The following is a 21412-nucleotide window of genomic DNA, read 5'->3' on the forward strand; positions in this document are numbered from 1 at the left end:
AAAAAAAAAAAAAAAAAAAAAAAAAGACCCCATTCTGAGGTTGTGAGTAGATGTATCATTTGGGGACCCATTTTCTCTCCTTAAAGCTCAACTCCTGTAGACACTAGCTCACTTCCACTTGTAGAAAATCATGAACTTGGTAAAATGCCCTCTGGGGTTCACCAGCCCCAGGCAGCCTCTGTCTCTGTGGATGTGGGACCTGCCCTTGTGAGAGCCAGCAGTGAGACTGGCGTCAGCCTGGAGAAGGGGCCGCTCTGAGGAATGCAGGGGGAATGACCCCAGCAGGCCCCCAGGGCCCCCCCGCTTTTGAGAAGAACAGTCAGACAGCCGGGAAGGGGGCTGGCTCTGGACCCTGACTCCAGAAAGCAGCCCCACTAGAGCCAAATGAGTCTCTACAGTTAGCAGGCCTGGGGGCTACTGACGAAGGACTGGGGCCTTTCCTCTAAATGGCAGGGAGTCGGGGTCAGTGTCAAAAGTGAGAACGGATGTGACGCCTCCTCCATAAGCCCCAGAAGGCAGCGGTTTTGTAATGACAAGAAATAGTTGCATAGACCGAGGGTTGCAGTTCTTTGTGTTGGGGCATTGTATTAGTATTAACCTTAAGTCAAGTATAAATTTAATCTGCATAAGGATTACCTTTAAAATCATACGTTTATGGAAAAGGTGCCTGCAGGTAGACTGGGCACATCCAGGTGGTTGGAGCCCTAGGGCACAATAGGGCCATGGCAGCCATTCACAGCCTGCGCCCCTCACGTGAGCAGCCCTGATTTGCCACAGTGGGGAAAAGCCCAGGAGTTGAGACCTGTTGCCAGTCATGTGGCCTCCATGAATTCCCTGGGGCTGCCGTAACATTTCCATACACAGCAGCTTGAAACAGCCCGCCCTCGCTCTCCTGTAATTCTGGAGGTCAGAAGTCTAAGGCAGGTCTACAGGCTGCATCCCACCAGCAGGCTGGAGGGAAGAATCCATGTCTCGCCTTTCCCAGCTTCTGAACCGTCCACATTCCTCGGCTCGTGGCGCCGGCCATCCTCCAGCCTCTCCTAACATCATCCCATTCCCCACCTCCGGCTGAGACTCCTGCCTCTCTCTTATAGGACCCCTGTGATTCTATCAGGCCACCCGGGTACCCCAGAACAATCTTCCCGTCTCCAGGGCTGTCACTTAGTCAATGTCTGCAGAGTCCCATTTGCCATGTGAGGTCACAGGTTCCGTGGGTTCAGGTGTGGGCATCTTTTGGGAGCACATTATTCTGTCTTAGCAGGTGGAAGGTGGTTTTCTGATTTGCCCATTTCAGTATATTTTATTAGAAAAATAGCTGGGCCTGGGCACGATGGCTCACGCCTGTAGTTTTGGCTACTTAGGATGCTAAAGTAGGAGGATTGCCTAAGTCCAGGAGTTCGAGACCAGCGTATGCAACACAGTGAGACCCCTGTCTCTTTAAAAACAAAACAAAAAAACAAAAAAAAAAGCAGGCTGGTCACAGTGGCTCACGTTTGTAATTCCAATACTTTGGGAGGCTGAGGCGGGAAGATCACTTGAGCCTTGGAGTTTGAGACCAGCCTGGGCAACATGGTGAGACGCCATCTCTACAAAAAATTTAAAAATTATCTGGGCTACTCAGGAGGCTAAGGAAGGAGGATCACATGAGCCCAGGAGGCAGAGGCTGCAGTGTGAGCCATGATTGCGCCACTGCGCTCAGCCTGGGTGACAGAGTGAGACCTTGTCTCAATTTAAAAAACAAAACAGGCTGGGCCTGGTGGCTCACATCTGTAATCCCAGCACTTTGGGAGGCCGAGGCAGTCTGATCACCTGAGGTCAGGAGTTTGAAACCAGACTGACCAACATGGTGAAACCCCGTCTCTACTAAAAATACAAAAATTAGCCGGGTGTGGTGGCAGGTGCCTGTAATCCCAGCTACTTGGGGGGCTGAGATAGGAGAATCGCTTGAACCCAGGAGGCAGATGTTGCAGTGAGTTGAGATCGTGTCACTTCACTCCAGCCTGGGCGACAGAGCCAGACTCTGTCTCAAAAAAAAACAAAAAACAAAAAAACACAAAACAGTGGGAATGTGGAATGGAGACGCCCGACCTGCGGGGTGGCTTCTCCAGATTTAAGGCAGGAAGTGCTTTGGTTTCTCTCCTTCAGCCTCCCGTAAAACTGCCTTCTTGGGAGAGTGATCTTTTTTGCGATATCGGCCAAGTGCCAGGCTCTGTGGCTGTGGCTTCCCCTTGCTCGGATGGGGTATCTGTCAGGAAGTTACATGGGCAGCTTTGCTTCATCCAGACATTGGCCCAAGGGTTCAGAAGATAACTTTGAGTTTCAGCCATGAAGGGCGAGTGCCTAGGAGGAACTTACAAACTTGGGGTACTTGTCATGACTGGGAGAGGCCTCACCAGCAGCCACAGAGGCCACTGCCACCCTGCTGTGGGCCCAGCTCTGTTGGCTGCAAATTCGGCACTTACGAACCAGACTCTTCTAGGATGCCCCACACTTGCCTGGACCACAGAGGGCCACCTCTGTTACCCTCACCCCTCACCAGCCCAACCCAACACCGCCTCCATTGTCACAGCCTTTTGATGCCAGGGACCTGCTGTTCCTCTGCTCACAGCCTCCGTGGCTGCCCGGGACACGCCACATTCAGCTCCAGTCCCTCCAGCTGGTATTTCAGGTCTGCTAGGACAGGCTGCCACTTGTCATAGCTGTCCCCTTACACCTGTGTACCAACTAGCACGGCCAAGCGCCTGTGGGGTCCTTAGCAGGTGTGTGGCAAGTTAAACTCTCACCAGGCAGTTGGAGCGAAGGAAGGACTGCTCCATCCATGCGACTGGATCTCATGGGAAATGTAAAGTGCCCACCCAGCAAAGGCGCGTGGAGTTCCCAGGCCAGCAACGGAGTTGGTGCGGGGGACGCGAGGGCCATGACAGGCCGGAGCCCGCACCCAAGGGACCAGCATAGGGGAAGGCACATGGAGCCCAGCCCACTGGCACCCACAGAGCGGGAGAGCCTCCACCCCCCAGGCAAGCAGAGGAGCCCCTAATGGGAGCTGCGGGGTCACTTGCTGTGTGGATTTTTTTTTTTTTTCAGTTGAGACATTAAAATGCCCAGAGATAGCTGGTGTGAAAAAGTTCTGTCGTTACCTTCAGTGTAATCGTTTTGGAAGCACTTGGTGAGAAAACATAAAGTTGACGTTTTCTTGGGGAGAAACGACCTCCACTATTAGGGTGAAAAATGAGGAGTCTTCTAGAAAAGGCCTCGGGGTGTGTTATGTAAGAAATACGAAGTCAGTTCACGGTTTCCAGGCTTTTCTTACGAACGTTAACAACCACAGCTCTTTTTGGAGTGTAACACTGAGCTTTTCCTAAACTCTGAAACACTTGGCAACCTCTCCGTCTTGCTAACAGCTTTTTTTTTTTTTTTTTTTGGTATTATTTTGTTTTCTTTTCCAAATCTCTGGCATACTGCTGAAATCTGGCTGCTGCCGCCCCTGGAGAGACGCCTGTCTGCTGGGGGAGTCAGGCTGGGGTACCTGCCAGTGCTCACGGGCTGTGCCATTCCAGGCAGGCTCAACAATTACTTAAAAACAGAAAGTGGCTGTAATTCATAATTCGGCCCACTACAGGCACCGATATATTTAACTGTACCTAATATGACATACTTGATGCCAGGCGTTGTGCTACGTGCTTCATAACACTTACTTCTCACACAGCCCAGTGAGACAGGGACTGTCGCTACCTCCCTTTGTTTTTCCCATTTGGAAGCTACAATTCCTATGGGGTTAAGGAAGCTGTTCACCGCCATGGAGCTGGTTCCAGGTGGGGCTGGGAGGGCAGGCCCAGCAGTCAGTCTTTGGGACCAGAGCTCTGAGCTCATGCTTTGGTCCCCAATGACCTGGCCTGAACACCACCCGGCATCCGCTGTCAGGACCTGGAGTGTGAGTGATGAAGGTCGACCCTCGTTGATCACACATGGCTACAGCCACCTTCGAGGCCTGTGCTGGACTGTTAAGTGACTGCAGCTGGTCCCCGTGCGCTTGTGCCGGAACTCCTGGCTCTCAGCAGCTTGAAAATGCATCGTTAAGGGCTCCCACAGTTAGCGGCCTCAGGCCCCAAGGAAGACACTGCTGGGTGGTGTCCCTCCCGACGGCTTCAGCCCAGGGGTCCTTTTTGCTGCTGAATTCAGAGGCAGTCAGAGACAGACACTGCCATCTCGAGCCTGCTTGTGCTGCTGTCTCAGGGTCCTTGACCTAGTCAGGTCTGCAAAGTCCTTTTTGCTGTGTAAGGTCGCATGTTCAAAGGTCCAGATGAGGGGGAACATCTCCCAGGGCCATTGTTCTTCCTCCCACAGTAGGTAGTTAGTCCCACCTGACTTAAAGAGACAACCAGGGCTCCAGCCACCTGTGCACTCTGCTTCCTCCTCCTCCAAGCCCTGTGGACAGGCAGGGACCCTGGAGAGGGAGAAGGGCCTCCTCAGCCCTGGGTGGGTTCAAGGAAGTGCCCCCTCGCCCTGTCCAGGCCCCTTCAGCCACAGACATCGGGCCCCTGAGAAGTGTGGGAGGTTTGGGAGAAGGGAGTAGAGGCAGCGAGCCTTCCTGCTCCCCCAGAGTGTTTGCACTGGAACCCAGGGCCGGAGGGACCTTATGGATTGGGGTCCTGTGAGCACAGCTGAGCCCTGCCTCTTAGACCACGCTCATGTGGGGGGGTGCCCGCAGTGTTCAGCACAGAACACACAGCCAGACCTCCATGTCAGAGCTGCTACAGCCGCTCCCATCCTGGAGCCCAGGGATCGTGGGTAGGGTTTATTTTTGTTTGTTTGTTTGTTTGTTTTGAGACAGAGTCTTACTCTGTCACCCAGGCTGGCGTGAAGTGGCACAATATCAGCTCACTGCAAGCTCCGCCTCCCGGGTTCACGCCATTCTCCCGAGTAGCTGGGAATACAGGGGCCCGCTACCACGTCCGGCTAATTTTTTGTATTTTTTAGTAGAGACGGGGTTTCACCGTTTTAGCCAGGATGGTCTTGATCTCCCGACCTCGTGATCCGCCCGCCTTGGCCTCCCAAAGTGCTGGGATGACAGGCTGGAGCCACCGCGCCGGCCGGCGGCATTGTTTTTAAGGCTTCACAAGCTGAAAAGGTGAAACTTCCTTTTCTGACGCAATAGCCCATCGTATTCAGTTGGACAGCATGGGAAGTGGCTTCTTGCCTGGTATAAATGTGTCTGCTGAGAAAAAGCAAACCATAGGGAGTGATTTGTTTCAACGTTGCTTCTTATTACTTCGTGGTATGATTGCTTTTACCCCCTGCAAGCCTCTCCAGCGGAGCCCCTGGGGCACACTCAGGCCCCACCCCAAATTCCTGTCCTGGGCCTGTCTTGTGACATAATGAATGTGGGCAGCTGACATCAATATGGCCTCGCAGCAAGGATAGAACCACATGGGTTGACTGTGTCTCCTTTAGAAATGTGGAAGAAGCTACCCCCCAAATGCCCAGGAGGCCTGTGGAGCCCCTGATGAAGGAGAGCCACTGTGAGTGGGTCGTGGCTGGGTCTCCTGCTGCCCTGCATTCTCTGAAGCTCAGTGCATGGGGAAAGCATTTGCAGGTGAGGAAACTGAGGCACAGTGCAGTCTCCTGGCCTGCCCCTGTTCCGTGGCCAAGCCTGGATTTAAACCCAGGCCCATCTGACTCCAAAGCCGTGGAACTCAGGGCTCCTCCTGCACGGCTGCGTCGCCTCCAGAGACGGGCCTTGACAGGTATTTGCTGTAGGGCCTCGAAGAGCCCTGCCTTTCCTGATGAGACACTTTGTCATGAATGTCTGGCTTCATCAGGGCCCTGGCTGCTGTTCCTGCAGAGAGGTTCAGAGAGGACCAGGCGCTCCCCTCTGGCCGCCTTCCCCAGAACTAAACAAGCACCCACACCTGTCCGAGGTGGGCACTGATCCCCTGCTCGGTGGGAGATGCTGTTCTTGGTTAATCTGTTTTCACCTCAAGCTGGTCCCACCCATCTTTTAAATAAACCCCAGCCACCTCAACTGCAGGTGCATTTGGACGGGTGATGTGGTGGAGCCATCCCAAGGCAGCGCCTCCACTTGTGGGCTGATTGTCAGGACCAAGAGGTCTTTTTGCCCCCACAGAGCCCTCCGAGTCTTGGCTGCCTTGTCATGGCAGGGCCTGGCACTGCTTGGGGTTGTGTTTGCTTTGCTGGTTTCTGAGGCAGATGAGTGGAAGTGGATTTGGGGTTCTCTCCCCTTCCTTGGATGGGACCCACAATGTCCCAACTTTGCCTAGTGCCAGGTTCACCACAGGATACGGACAGACACTACCGGTATACAGGGCAAGTGCGGACCCCCCTTCCTGCCCTTCTCATGCGTGGGGGGAGGTCGTGGGAAGGAGGCCTGAGCTCCCCTCATTGCTGGGAGATCCTGAAGCATCCTGACCTCCGCGTGACGCGGCCAGGTCTGCAGGCAGTGCTTGTTGGGCCCTGCCTCTGCCTTTCGTGTCAGGTTCAGTGCTCCCGAGAGCCACCTGGACACGTTGTCTTCAGCTCTCTGATGCATGACCAGCCTCACCCGCCTCCACATTTGGTGGAGGGTCCTGTGGGCATGGTCATGATTTGATTGGCAGCCTGGATGGCCCAGGCTCTGACCCAATGGAGGAATGACAGCGCGTTGCCGCGCTGTGGAGGAATTGGCAGGAAGGGTGGAGCCAGTCTGGGCTGCCCCGTGGGCAGGTGATGGCCAGCACTTGACTGCCCCCAGGCTCTCCTCCCGCTTGCAGGGAGGCAGGGAGGTGGACAGGTGTGGGACTCCAGGGCAGGCTGCTCCCAGGAGTGGCACTGAAGTTGAGACTGGAAGGAAGTACCGGCCAGCAGGGCTGTTGGCCATGCTCCTGGGCACTCCTGATCATGGCCTGCTCAGCATCCACTCCAGGAGGATGCAAACCTGGGGCTCTAATGGGGCTCTGGCCAGCTTGAGTCTGTGGTGGCCTGGTGTCCACATGTGACCCACACCCAGCCCCCGTGGGTCTCCAGAGGGTTCCAGCCTGTCAGCTGGATACTTGCTTTGGGCCCCCTGGGCCCGGCCCTGCCCTCATGGGACTTCCAGGCTAGACGGAGACAGACATCAGTGAAACAGACAAGCCAACAAGTGTGCCAGTACAAATGGGATCATTGGCTCTGCAGGAGTGGAGGACTGTTCTAGAGGGGGTGCAGTGGAGGGGGTTGCGCCATCCTGGGCAGCTCCCTGGAGAAGGGATGCTCGAGCGGAGGTACAGAAGATGAACCAGATGGGGGTGGGAGGAGGGCTTTTCCAGGGAGAGGCCATGGGGGCCAGTAGCTTCACAGAGCTCACAGAAGGCCACTCTGGTGGGGTGTGGAAAGCGGGAGGCAGGCCGAGGCCAGTTGCTCAGCACGCCAACCCCATCTGGATGCACCTCCGTCCCCACAGAGGCCTCGATGCTGCAGGGGGACCTCCATGTGACCTGGAGGAGTCGGAGAGAAGGATTTGATGTGTGCCTCAGCTGCCATCCTGGAGTTGACAAAGTGCCTGTAGCTGGAATTCTTTTTTTTTTTTTTTTTTTTTTTTTTTTTTTTTTTTTTTTTTTTTTTTTTTTTTGAGATGGAGTTTCGCTATTGTCGCCCAGGCTGGAGTGCAATGGCGTGATCTCAGTTCACTGCAACCTCTGCCTTCCAGGTTCAGGCGATTCTCTTGCCTCAGGCTCCCAAATAGCTGGGACTACAGGCATGTGCCACCATGCTTGGCTAATTTAATAGAGACAGAGTTTACCATGTTGGTCAGGCTGGTCTCAAACTCCTGACCTCACGTGATGAGCCCACCTCGGCCTCCCAAAGTGCTGGGATTACAGGTGTGAGCCACTGTGCCCGGTCTGTAGCTTGAATTCTTTAGGAAGGACTGGAGCAGGAACAGAGCCCTGGGGGTGGGAGCTGGTCCCCCCGAGGTCTCCTGGGACAGTCCCTTCCCAGAGGCTGCCTGTGAGATCCTGGTGTCATGTGTGGGATGTGCCTTCTGAGCCCAGGGTCTAGGAGACGGGACACCCTAAGCCAGGGCCCCTGGAAACTCTGGGCTCTCTCCTGGTGGCTGGGACTTGTGATTCATCTGTCAACCCTAGGTTTCAAATTAAGTCCCAGCCAGTGAGCACATCAGGTTTCCAGTTGCTGTTGTTGTTGTTTTTGTTTTTTTCTGAGACATTTGCTCTGTCACCCAGGCTAGAGTGCAGTGGTGCCATCTCAGCTGACTGCAGCCTCCACCTCCTGTGTTTAAGCAATGCTCCCACCTCAGCCTCCCGAGTAGCTGGGACCACAGACGTGCGCCACTATGTCCAATTAGGTTTCCAGCTTTAAAGTATCTTACTTTGTCTTGCCAGCCAACCTTATGACCTGTGTCTTGTTTAAAATAATGATGTTGCTCTCCAAAGGGTGAAAAGTCTCAGGTTTTGGTTGTAATTGAAAGTTTTCCTGACATTTATGAAGTGTTAATTGTATTATGGACCACAAGAGGTTCTCCTAGACAGCATTCTCTTCTTTTTGTTGTTACATCTAATGCTTTTATAATCAACCTACTTAGCTGTTTAAAGTTATTGTTGATTGCTATTAGGAGTTTCTTCAGATTTTTTTTTTTTTTTTTTTTTTGAGACGGAGTCTCGCTCCGTTGCCCATGCTGGAGTGCAGTGGCCGGATCTCAGCTCACTGTAAGCTCCGCCTCCCGGGTTTACGCCATTCTCCTGCCTCAGCCTCCCGAGTAGCTGGGACTACAGGCGCCTGCCACCTCGCCTGGCTAGTTTTTTGTATTTTTTTAGTAGAGACGGGGTTTCACCGGGTTAGCCAGGATGGTCTCGATCTCCTGACCTCTTGATCCGCCCGTCTCGGCCTCCCAAAGTGCTGGGATTATAGGCTTGAGCCACCGCACCCGGCTCTTCAGATTTCTAACACAGCAATTATGCCATGAGCAGCCAGGATCTGGCCATGGCAGCGGTGGCCAAGGGGGGATCTTCATGGGTAACATCAAGAGCATGTTTTTGGAGCCCGGGCGAAGTGGCTCACACCTGATTATAATCCCAGCACTTTGGGAGGCCAAGGCAGATGGATCACTTGAGGCCAGGAGTTCTAGACCAACCTGGTCAACAAGGCAAAACCTCATCTCTACCAAAGATACAAAACTAGGCGGGGCGTGGTGGTGCACACCTGTAATCCCAGCTATTTAAGTGACAGGCATGACAGTCGCTTAAACCTGGGAGACAGAGGCTGCAATGAGCTGTGATCGTGCCACTGCACTCTAGGCTGGGCAACAGAGTGAGAGAGACTCCGCTTCAAAAACAAAAGCACGTTTTCTGTTGCTCCTCAAAACTAAGAGCCAGTGTTCGAAGACCCCTGGAACCTGCCCTCCTGCAGGCACCACGCTCATGGGTGGCCCCGGTGTGTGACCCTGTGGCCTCAGGGAAGTTCTTGTTGGTTTCTGCTCATGGAAAGGGCTTGTTCCTGCGGTCTGTGACTCCCAAGTGTGATAGATGGTTGTTGGTGAGGGATGTGGGCTGGGCATGTGAGGAAGAAGGGAGAGATACTGGGAGACCCTCAGGGCTGACCCGTTGAACCTTCTAGCTCCTTAGCTGGGGCCTGGCCCATGGCCTGCCCTCCTCCCGGGGTGTGGCTTGTGACTGCGGGCGCTGTGCACGGGACTCTATACCTTACAGCTCACGTAATGCCTGCTGGCGCTGACCACACAGCTCCTTCCTCCTCTCCCAGCACTGGCACGAAGCGCTCCCTGTAAGTATGAAGTTGAATGTAGCTTGGATCGTTCTGATACTTTTTAACATGGAATAACCGCTCTTGCCTCTGACTTGCTAACCGTCCCCCAACAGCCACCACCTGGCCGCTTTCTCACTCTGGGTCTCTAAACCTGCCTTTTGAGGCCAGTCTCGGTGGAGCTAGGACACTGGGGGTTCCAGAGGCCACGTGAAAAGGTCCCTGAAGCCAGATCTATTTCATGGGGAGCAAGTCCCAGCAGCCAGAGTCGGGCAGGGATTTTTTGAGCCTGACCCAGAATAGAGGCCATGCTGGGCCGCCTGGGAGGACATTCTGACCGCAGGGCAGCACTTGCCCCGGAAGTCCCCGGGGGTTTCTGCAGCCCGGTGGCCAGTGACGTCGATGGTGACACCTTCCCGGGGCCCCAGGTCAGCTCTTGGCTTGAGTCCTTCCGTCCCGTAGCTATCCCCCTGGCAGGGTGCCTCATGCCTGCCTATAGGGAAGAGCTGAGCTCCCTGAGATTAAGGGATTATGTAGAGGCCAGGTGGGAGGACGGAGCCCATACCGGGGAGGGTGGCGGGGGCAGAAGAGCAGCTCCGAGTCAGGAAGCTTCTGTCAGGATGGACTGTCGTGCCCCGGGAGCGTGGGGCCTACAGAGAGGTTGGTTAAGGTTGAGGGGGAGAGAGAGACACAGGGACAATGTATGGGAACTGGTAACTTTGGACTTTGTCATGATTCACAGAGAAATGGGGCTGGTGCTTTGAGCATGGAGGACTCTGGCCAAGGGGTGTGGCATCCAACAGCCCAGAGGAGGAAGCTCTGGTCCCGTGGGCGAGACTAGTGGGGCCAGAAGGGAGGCTTGGCATGCAGTCACATACGATTCAATCCCCCCAAGGGGCAAGGGCAGCTGCCCTGTGACCCTGTGTCACCAGAGCCCCTGAGGGTGGGAGTGGCTGTGGAAGATGACATAAGGTTCTGTCTTGGTGCTTGGAGCAGTGTAGTGGGGCAGCTGTGGCTCCGGTGGGCACCAGCAAGGCCAGTGAATGGACAGTGCAGGTTGCAGATTTGACCTGAGGAAGGGCAGAGCCAGCTGACACCCAGGGCTCCTGGAAGGCAGGCTGCGGCCTCCCCTGGCGGGGACACAGTGGCTCTAGAAGCCTTTTGGTAGGTGCTGCCGCTCCCGGCCGGGAAAGAGCCTGCCTGTGCGGGGGCTCAAACTCATGGCCACCAAAATCCTTCAGTGCTGAGTTTTGCTTAGATAAACCTGCTCACTAGAAAGATAAACATTCCAGGGGAACTAACGACACATTCTAATATTCTCTTATTTGAACATCTGGTAGTCAGCCAACCCGCTGCTTCCCTAACCAAGTGTCTGCCTGCTGGCCACAGAAACGCCAGTGTCCCCCGCCCGGCCGTGGGGTGGAGGCCGCCCTGACCCCTGCCCTCCCTTCTCCACAGGCTGCGTCATCACCATCTCGGGACGCATGACCTTCACAAGCAATAAGTCCATGGAGATCGAGGTCCTGGTGGACGCCGACCCTGTTGTGGACAGCTCTCAGAAGCGCTACCGGGCCGCCAGTGCCTTCTTCACCTATGTGTCGCTGAGCCAGGAGGGCAGGTCACTGCCCGTGCCCCAGCTCGTGGTGAGTGCACGTCCTTGGAATGGCGGCCCCTCCCTGCCAGGCAGCCCTAGGGTTCCGGTGCTTGAGCCTCCAGGGGGAATCTGTCTGCATGAGTCCTGTCTTGTCAGTAGGGGTCAGAGTGGGGCTGGGCCTGGCCACTGCCTGGACCCGTGACCTCAGGCTGCGGGACTGATCCAGTGAGGCCTTGAGAAGGAACGCCTCATAACTAGCGGGGAGGCCTTTGGGCTGTACTCCCAGGGCCCGTGGGGAGGGGCTGGGCAGACAGGACAAGAGAGACAGACCCCTTTATGAGTGCCTTAGCATGACTGCTGCCTGGGCGTCCAGGTCGCCTCTTCAGTGTGACGCCTCGGGGTTCACTAGCATGGTGTACGAATGAATGCTGGAGGGGGATGAGGACCGCGCCATGGGTCCCCCATCCCCTGCCGAAGGGCCTGCTGGGAAGCTGGAGGGGTGTGCTCCCTCCAGGTGGCCCTGGCCTGCAGGTCCTGCCCGGTGAGACCAAGCCAGGCTGGTGGGCTCTGGGCCGAGGGTCCCAGCACCTTGGCCTTTCTCCTCCTCAGGTAGGGCAGGTGGGGTGGGTGTGCGCCGGGCCACACACACGTGCTCATGGGGGCTGCCCCGAGGTTTCCACATCCTCTGAGCTCCACCATGTTTGAGAACTGGTAGTTCTCCGCCTGGCATGGACTCTGTGGGGTCACAGACATTGGAGGGGTTCACGCAGCCCAGAGAGGCAGCTTCCCTGTCTCTGTCCTAAGAACAGAGGTTCCCCATCCTGGCCAACCCCAGGGGCTCTGCAGCCTTTGGGCTGGTCCTGATTTCTCTTTGAACTAGCTCTTGTGTCTGTCACTGAGGGGAGCAAGAGGAAAGCAGAGCCGTAGGAGCTTCCTGCCCCTCGGGGGAGCAGAGCAGCTGCGGGGCGGGGGGTGCCCGCAGGCCTGTTGGGAGCTGGCGCTCTCATGGAAATGGCCAGGCAGGCACCACAGCCCTGCAAGGCTGACCCCGATTCCAGAGGTTCTCGAGGCCCCTGCCCCCGCGGTGTCTGCTCCCCGTGCAGATCTGCGAGCATTTGCTGCTCAGCCTCCCAGAGAGGAGAGTTCATTGAAATCCTCTGGAGCAAACAAGCATTGAAAACCCATTCCTCCCAGAGGCTGGAGCATGGCCCGTCGCTTCCCCGCGTGGCTGAGGAAGGGGGCCCAGTGGCCCCAGCTGCCTTGTTTCCCAGTCGAGGCTGAGGCCCCTCTAAGCCCCTCTCCCAGCTCTGCCCCTTTCTGGTGTGGAGGAGGTCATGCCTCACCAGGGCCCATGGTGGCAGCGCCAGACGTGGTATGTGAGCTGTCAGACCCAGCGAGTACCCTCCCCTGCCAACTCCAGGCCAGCTCTTTGCTGCCTCTCCCAGGTGGGGTGGGCTGCGTCGAGGTGCTGATGGTGAAGCTAGACTTGAAGGATGAGGACTCGGCCAGGCTGAAAGGAAGGAAAGTGAGTGGTGGGTGGCCCCAGCCCAGCACTAACACAGTGCCTGTGACCCACCCTTGCGCCACTCTCGTGATCAGGCCCCTCTCCGACTTGTGGCTTACGAGGCACGCTCCCCTTCTGGTGGGAGGACTGCTCCATGCCTCCAGCCCCACAGCCTCTTCTGTGGCAAAGTACCCTAGGCTGCCACCCTCCTGCCCCGTCAGGGCTTGCTTTGTTGCCTGCTCCTTTCTCCTTCATCTGCCCCCACCCCTCCCCATTTACTTGTAAGCCTACCCGCCTTGCCCCGGCCCCCCGTGCCGCTCATCGGCCCTTGGCAGGATGGCGTCCTCCCTCCATGTCGCCTGGGCTGGTCTGCAGTCGTTCCTCAGCCCCTGACCCTGCTGTGAGGCTCCGGCCTCCTCTGTCCTTGGCCTTCAGCCCTGTGTCTGGTTCTCCTTCTACCTTGGACACGCCTTCTCTAAACTTGCCTGCTCTTCTTGGCCATGAAGTACGGGCTCCGCTCCCACCCGGGCCCGCTCTGGTCTGTTCTGATGGACCTGGTGCCCCTCCCGTGATGCTTTTCAGCATGGCTGCTCTCTGTCCTGATGCTGAATCCCCCCACCTGACCCAGGCACATTCCTGAAGCTCTCTCCTTCCCCGCTCTCTACCTCTTCCTGCCTCCTGGACGAACTTTCCCAGTTCTGTCTTCCCTCTGTGGGCAGCGTGGATAGACACAAGGACACGCCCTGTCTGCCGTCCACTCCCTGGCTGTAGCACAGCTGACCAGGCCCTCAGTGAAGGCTCTGCTCCCTGGACAGGGGACCGTGTAGTGTCTGTAGGGACACTCCAGCCTCCCTGGCCACCACACAGTCCCCTAACCCTTGGCTTTGACAGGTCCTAGCCTGTGGCCTTCTCTCCTGGGGTGGTCGGATCCGTGGCCTGTGCCTCGAGCATCGCCTGTGTGTCGTGTTGACTCCCAAATTGACCTGGCCAGTGCTGCCCCTCAACAGGGTTTCCGAGAGCATCTCAGATAGTTTGTCCCGAATGAAACTCGTTATCCCCCCCGCAAAAAAATCCCTCTCCGCCTCTGTGCTGCTCTGGAAGTCTGGGAACCCAGCTGGCTCCTCCCCACTGCCCCCATGCCCACGCCCACCAAGTGCCATTCCGCTCCTCTCTCCCTAACAGCTCTTACTGCCCCGTCCCCATGGGACCCCTGCTCAGTCCCCAGCTGCTCCCTCCTCCGTTCCTAGTGCTCTCAGTCTGACCCTTCCCTGCAGCCTAGGCAACTGGTCATCAAAATCCGAGTCGCTCCGTCTCCCACCGAAATGCACGGTGGCCCCTGCATGCCCTGGGTGTGGGTGCAGCAAGCTCACTCCCACCCGGTGCCTGTGCACCTGCTGCTCCCGTCTGGGCCACCCTTCCCCAGACCCTCCTGGAGCTACAGCATTTCTCAGACATTTTTTCCTTAGAAGGGCACCCACAACCGCCCTAGAGAAGCATTGCCACTCCAGACCCCCTCCCAGCATCCCCGCACTGCAGACGCTGTGTGGACTGTCGGGCTCACATGTCCAGGAGCAGGTACCCGGCTGCCCGGGTCAGCCAGAGCTCTAAACTTACCAGCTGTGTGGCCTTAGGCACCCACTTTCTATGTCCCTCGGTTTCCTCATCTGTATGGTGGTGACGGACACAGTACCCAACCCTTGGGGTGGGTGAAGATGGGGGGCCTTCGTTGTCTGCTGCTGTTTACCTGCCCTCCCTGGGGCCTCACACCCTCTCAGAGGGAGGAGTAAACAAGCAGTGAAGATAGAGGAAGTTGAAAGGTGTCCAGGGTCACGAAGAGGAAAGCAGGGAATGAAGGGATCGGAGTCTGCGGGGGGCACAGGTGCAATTTTAAATAAGTTCCTTCCCAAGGAAAGCCTCAGGGAAGAAGGGCAGGAGCTGTCTTGTGGGGACCGTTCGGGTGAAGGGAACGGCGAGGGCCGAAGGCAGAGCCACTGTCTGTAATGGGGGAGCTTGGGGACAGTGACACACCCGAGGCCACCTGGCTAGGACGGGGCAGGGTTGGGGAGAGAGGGCTGGTGGGAGTCTGTGGGGCTTATGCATATGAACGTAAAATAGAGGAGGGTCTGGGTCACCTGTGCTTTGAACAGGCTTCAGTACAGGTTGATGGGGTGCCCTGGGGGGTCTCCCAATAGCAGCCCCTCAAAGCTGATAGTGGGTGGCATCCTCCCAGGTTGGCAGCGGCTGTAGGTGTGGTTGGTATTTGCCTACCAATGACGGTTCCCTCTCCCGGCTGCCCCCAACTGGGCCGTGCACACTGGATGTGGGGGCAGGGCCACCTGCACCGACCCCAGCACTTGGCTGGTTCAGGGAGGCCAGTGCAGTGACTGTGAGGGGCCAGCGATCCGTGGGCTCTCTGGGAGGAGACCTCTGTGCCTCACATCCCCCACTCCCTATAGAGTCCAACCCAAGGGAGTCCAGCCTCGTGTGAAGAGCAGACTGAGGTAACGGAGGCTTTTGGGGCCGGGCCTGTGACCTTCCCAGAGCCAGCTGGGGAGCAGTCCTGGGGCTGCCCCTTCCAGAACTCCATACCCTGGAGTGGGTCAGAGTACAGGAGGAGGGCTGGCCCTGGGGGAAGGGGCTGCAGAGGGGCAGGGAAGGGCACCGGCTTGAATGGAGGGAATGGCGACCCATCCCCTGTGTGTGGCCGCGTCATGTTGATCCAGGCTGTTATTTCTCACTCATTAAAGATGGTCTTTGATTCCTCACTGAGGTGTCCTGTGGCCCACGAATGTCAGTGTTGATGTCGATAAAAATAGCCGCTGGCGGGGCAGGCTGCCTGGAGAGGGATTTGCAGCTCTCACTTGGAGATGGCCCACATGAGCGCGAGTTCTGGGCTGGGAGCACGTGTGTGCTGTGTGCGGTGAACCTGCTGTGCATTCCGTCCCTCCAGATGTGCCCCGGCGGCCCCTCCTCCTACTCCCAGTCGCCTCCCCCATCCCCATGTCAGCTTTCTTCAGCCTCCTGTCTATTTTTAGCTCCCTTCCCCAGGGCCTGGCTGACACGGATGCAGCCTCTCTGCTTGGAGTTGCATCGCCATGAATATTTTATGCTGGGGGCTGCTGCATCCGCTCAGGGCAGCTGCCAGCACTTCCCTGTCTTGTATTAGAAGAGGCCAACTCAGCGGGTGAAGCCAGGCCTCCTGGTGGCAGTGCCCTCTGACCTTGGGCAGACGGGGGCTGGAGAAGTGACCTGTGGGGAGGGACAGCAGGAGGCAGGCGGCAGCAGACAGATGTGGGAATGTTTTTCAGCCTGCAGCAGGGTCAGAGGCCGTATGTCTGCTGAAGCGGAGGACGTCCCTGGCACCTCAGGTGAGGGTGGTACTTGCCTCTGATTCTTGTAGGTGTGGGCATTGTAGCCTCTACAGAAACAGGGAGTTAGGGCTGAGAGCTTGTGGGTCCTAGCCTGGGCCTGAGGAGGAGGTATAGACAGGGTGGGGTACGGGGCTCGCCCAGGCCCCTGACCAGGGAGAAGCCTGTAGCCTGTTCCAGGTACACCATGGCTGTCGGGGCTGAGTGAGTGCCATGACCCCACTGCTTCCCCAGGCCACTGGGGAGGGGATGTGTCCCCAGATTAGCCAAGGCTCCAACTGTGCAGCCACATGATGCAGGGCAGGGTCTTTGCAAAGCAGGCTTCCAAACTGCAGCGAGCCCATCCCACAGGGTCTCCCGAGGTGGCCAGGCCAGGACTCCGAGCCTCAGTCTTTAGCCACTGAAATGTTTTCTGGATGGAAGTGGGAAGCAATAAGGAAGGTGGGTGCGGCCATCTTTTTTTGTTTGTTTGTTTGTTTGTTTTCACTCTGTCACCCAGGCTGGAGTGCAGTGGCGCGATCTCGGCTCACCGCAACTTCTGCCTCCCGGGTTCAAGCAATTCTCCTGCCTCAGCCTCCCGAGCAGCTGGGATTACAGGCGCCTGCCACCATTACTTTCTAGTTTTTGTATTTTTGGTAGAGATGGGGTTTCACCATGTCAGCCAGGCTGGTCTCGTGATCCACCTGCCTCGGCCTCCCAAAGTGCTGGGATTTCAGGTGTGAGCTACTGTGCCTGGCCTAGGTGTGGCCATCTTTACCTTGCCTTTTAGGGCTGCCTCATGCATAGCCAGGGGAGTTCCAAGAACACAGGGAAAACGCACACTTTTGAGCTTTGTTCACTCTGATGTGCCCCGACCTGGAAGAGCCCCTGAGACCCTCGGGCAGCATCGTGTTGAGGGGTCCCGCCAGGCCGGAGGCCGTTGTCAACAGGGTTGCTTTCCGGTTAGGAAGACAGGGCAACTGGATGCGGAGGCTGCTGCCTGTCTCCTGGGTGGGCAAGGGACTGGAGGGTCGGGGAGGCTTCCTCTTGGGTGGTGCCTGGGTGAGGTCATCGAAGCCGGAGCCTTCAGGGAATGCCAACGCCTCTGGGAGCTGGTGCGTCTGCTTCCCGTCCCCAGACAGGAGGGGCACCAGGCAGGGAGTCACTCGTCCGGGGTCGCATGGCCAACAGGCCCATCTGGGACCTCACTGCCTGGGAAAGGGGACCGCTCGCTGCCGTTGTCAATGCCACTGTACTTTCTCCCACCCAGGCCCTACTGCAGGGTCCTGGGAGGAGCCCCGCCTGAGAACCCTGCTGTGTGAGAACCTAAACCCTGGGAGTCCCAGCGTGCTGCCCACCCACGCTATGCTGCCCACCCGCACCGCACTGCCCACCCACACCGCACCGCCCACCCACACCACGCCCACCGCGCTCAGCCCGGGGCCTTTGCTTCAGCCCCAGATGATCTCAGGACCAGTGCTGGGCAGGTGACTGAACCTCCGCAGGCCACTGTGAAGTGTGGAGGTTAGGGCACATTTTAGTGCGAAAGTTTTCCACTCCAGTTTGATCCTTTTGCCTCTCCTGGGGCCTTATGTGAGGCGTGGCCTCAGCACAGACCCACACAACTTTCAGAAGGCTCTGGAACATGGCACCCACCTCACTTCTGCTGCTGCCCCATGACCTCCTTCTCCCGGCCTCAGCTGATTCACCTGCATGAGTGCAGGGGCCCGGTAAGCCCCGCGCCAGCTGAGAGGACAGCATGGCATGGGCCAGAGCGTCTGAAAGGAGGGTACTGTTAGACCTGCTGTCCAGCCGGAGGGGCAGGATGGGCCCCAGGGCTGAAGTCAGTTGAAAGGCCTTCTGCAGCCTTCTGGAAGTTGTCTACCATGCAGTGCTGAGGGCCACAGCTTTGTGACGCACCGATGTGGGGGCTGCAGACAGGGCAGGCTGGAGATGCCTCTTGGCTGTGGCTGTCTTGAGCCGTTGCCAGGCTGTTGCCCCAAGTCCCCTCTCCCAGCCGCCTCAGTGATGCTGTCGCTGGAAGATCCCTCGCCCTTTTGCACTTAGGAGGAAGCATGGGGCAAGGCTTTCCATGGTGGTGGCCGCCGCTCTGCACCTGCAGGACCTGCCTGACCCCCAGGCACAGTGTGCAGAGGGGCCTGGGGTCCTTGCATGGGCCCCATTCCTCTCAAAGAAGCCTCAGGAGCAGAGATGGCCATTCTTGACTGTGTTCAGGCCGGGCCAGGACAAGAAGAGAGGTGTGGTCCCAGGATGTAGGACAGAGAGAGAGGTCCCCACGTGGGGCCTTTGTCATGGGCAGGGCCCTAGGGTCTCTGCTGCCTCAACATCCTGGACAGCCCGTTGCCACAGGCTCCTGCAGGCAGGGAGGAACTGCACCTACTCCCAGAGAATTTCAGGAGCAAAAGAGTGGGCGGAAGCACTGTGTGGTGGCCGCGCGCAGCCTCTGTGCACTCGCTCTGGGATGGGCACTGCCTCACCAGTGTGCAGGCTCTTACACCTGCTTCCTTTGTTTGTTTGGCCAAGATTGAACTTTTGGAATAATTTTTTAATTGCTGACTAATTTAGGAAATTCAGCTGTTACTGGAGTGCAGAAGGTTGACGGTGTGTTCCTGGAAGAGCTTGGTGAGCCGCCTGCCGCGTTTGGCCATTAGTGAGGGAAGCCCTGCCCCCCTCCCGCCCCCACCTTGCTGCCAGCCCACAGGCATGAGTCATGGACTAGAATATTCACGAGGCTCAGAATCCAGTGTCCTGCTCTCTGTTCCTTTTGCCTGCGTTTAGCGGGAGTCAGTCTTGTGATGGGAAAATACGTGCATCCCGAGGCTGCTCCTGTCACCTCATTGGTTAGTGCTTGGGAACATCCAGTGGCCGGTGAGCCCCACGTACCTAGAACCCGAGGCATGGGTACCGAGAAGGAGGTTGGCGTGGATGAGAGCATGCAGCCTTCTCCTCCAGCCTGGCTCTTGCCTTCCCTCTGCCTGAGCCCAGACTCTTTCTCCAGCCACCTTTCATATTTCTGCCCTGCACGTATCTCTGAAAGATCCACTATGTCCAGACAGTCACACGCTGGCCCTTCTGAGCAGCACTGGTAGGCAGCTCTTCTGATGCCACCTCGGCCTAACCGGCTTCAGGGGGTTAAAAAAAACCCACCTGGGCACGGTGAGCTGCTCATGTTCTCCCCATGAAGGTTTACAGAAGGCTCTGCTCAGAGCCAGGCCTGGGGGGACATACAAGAGAGTGTGGGGTGGAGCCTTGGGGCCTCTCTGTCCCCTCTGCTGTCAGATTTGTGAGCACTGCCAGGAGGGTGGCTGTACCAGGAGAAGCCCGTGGGTGGGACTTCCAGAGGGTTCAGTGAATCGAGGGAGCATCCCAGCTAGACCCAGGGTGCTGCAGAAGGTGAGCGAGAAGCCTGTCAGGGAGGCCTGGAAGGGTTGTTGGGTTCACATGAGGTCCTGGCCACGGGACTTGCAGTGTTTCAGCAGGGCAAGCTCATGCCTGGAGTATCCGGGGGCTGGAGGCCGCCCACTTGGCGCTCTTAGCAAGGGGTGTGGAGTGCCCTGGCAAAGGCACTTTGCGGCCAGACACACGTCTGAGCCCTGCCAGCAAAGGTGCAGGAAGAAACAGGCCCTGGACCCCACATGGTGGTAGAAATGATGCAGAGGCCTCCCTGCCTGTGTGTGCAGGATCAGAAGCAAGTCCCCAGCATGGCCATAGAGCTGGCCCATCTCCAGTGGGATGGCCAAGCCTAGGTGTGCTGGACACTCCCATCTCACCTTTGTCGCTGTTGCAGGCTCCTGTTCAGACCCTTCATGGTCTGAGCCCCCTGGAATTTGTTGGGGACAGATGATGCCAGTGTTGATTAAGCAGAAGTACTGGTTTTGAATTGTTAACATAAAGACCATCCCTATTTAGAATTAAGGCTGTTTGATCTTCATTTGTTTGATCATCATCCATCCATCCATCCATCCATCCAGCAAATGCCTCCTGTGCCCCTGCTGTGTCCAGGCACAGTGCTGGCCTCCAGCAGGACAGGAAGGGCTCCACAGGGCATAGCACAGAGTGGGCACTTGCAGAGCAGAGGTGTGCCGTGGGCATGCGGCTTCTGGCCCACAGTGGGCACTCAGCAGGTGGCAGCTGTGATCATTATTGGTGTTGTAGGGTGGGGACCGCCATGTCCACACTCCCGGCACAGGAGCCTTGAGCCGAGCGTGCCGGGACTGCGGCGCTCTGTGCCTGCAAGAGGGGCTCCTGAGAGGCCACCACCCAGGTCCCAGTCCTGATGCCTCTTCTCCCCTTTGTGGCGACGATCTCCCGCCTCCGCCAGCAGCCTCCCGTTGGCCTTTACACCTCCTTTCTTGGCCCCACTCAGGGGCAGTTCTTTCGGGGTCTGAGCAGGTGCTGCTGGGTGAGGGGAGCCCCTGGTGAGGGTGTTTATGACTCTCCACGATGATGTCATTATTTGAGATTTCCGGCTGCTTTCTGCTGGAGGCTGGTGCAGTCCTGGGTGGGTGTGGCGGAGGAGGTAATTAACCCAGGCCTGCAGCTGCTGGGAGAGGCCGCAGCGGATGGCAGACAGGCTCTGCTAAGGCAAGGTCCTCAGGTGGAGCGAGACCCTGGGACACAGGTGCTTGTGAGGCTGGTGGTCCTGGTGCTAAGCTCACCATTGCTGGCTTCTCCATGCACAGGGCCCGTCGCCTGGCCATGCTGAGTGTCCTCAATAATGATGTTTTCATTGCTTTTGTGATTATCCCAAGACCCCTCTTGTCTCCTGTTATAACAGGGAGAGGGCATGCTACATGGCTTCCTAATTAAGAAGGTCTGTGTCCCTCAGGCTTACAGGAAGTTGTTATATCACCACTGGAAACGCTTTTTGCACCATTCATTAATTACAAAATGGACAAGCAATTGATTTTACTGAGGGTGGAACTTAGTCACTCGTCCTCCATACCACGTTCCAAATGTGTGTTCTCCAAGCACAGAAAATGCAAAGTGGAAAACATTTGGTTTGCAGCATTCGGCTCTGAAAGCCACAGGCTTCCCCTCCCGTGGAAGAGAGCCCAGAAGACAGCAGTTGGCAGGAAGCACTAAGTGGAGGGAGGAAAAAGACACAGACTCCAGGCCCAGGCAGCCACCAGGCTGCAGGGGAGCCAGGGGCTTGGTGCTGAGTGCCAGGCGGTGCTCCCTGAGCACCAAGGAGGGAGT

General features: G+C 57.2%; 1 protein-coding gene across 3 annotated transcripts in view; it reads left to right on the forward strand.

Moving 5' to 3' along the window:
* The window catches only part of ACOT7 (acyl-CoA thioesterase 7), a 140292-nt gene that overhangs the window by 112048 nt on the left and 6832 nt on the right, over positions 1-21412 (forward strand). For all 3 annotated transcript variants that reach the window (XM_017856075.1, XM_017856076.1, XM_017856077.1), the window contains exon 8: positions 11206-11390. In XM_017856075.1, coding sequence (XP_017711564.1) covers positions 11206-11390 — 185 coding nt within the window. The remainder of the gene's footprint in view (positions 1-11205; positions 11391-21412) is intronic.

Source organism: Rhinopithecus bieti, unplaced genomic scaffold, assembly GCF_001698545.2.
Source record: "Rhinopithecus bieti isolate Rb0 unplaced genomic scaffold, ASM169854v2 scaffold_40368, whole genome shotgun sequence".
NCBI classification, from domain to species: domain Eukaryota; kingdom Metazoa; phylum Chordata; class Mammalia; order Primates; family Cercopithecidae; genus Rhinopithecus; species Rhinopithecus bieti.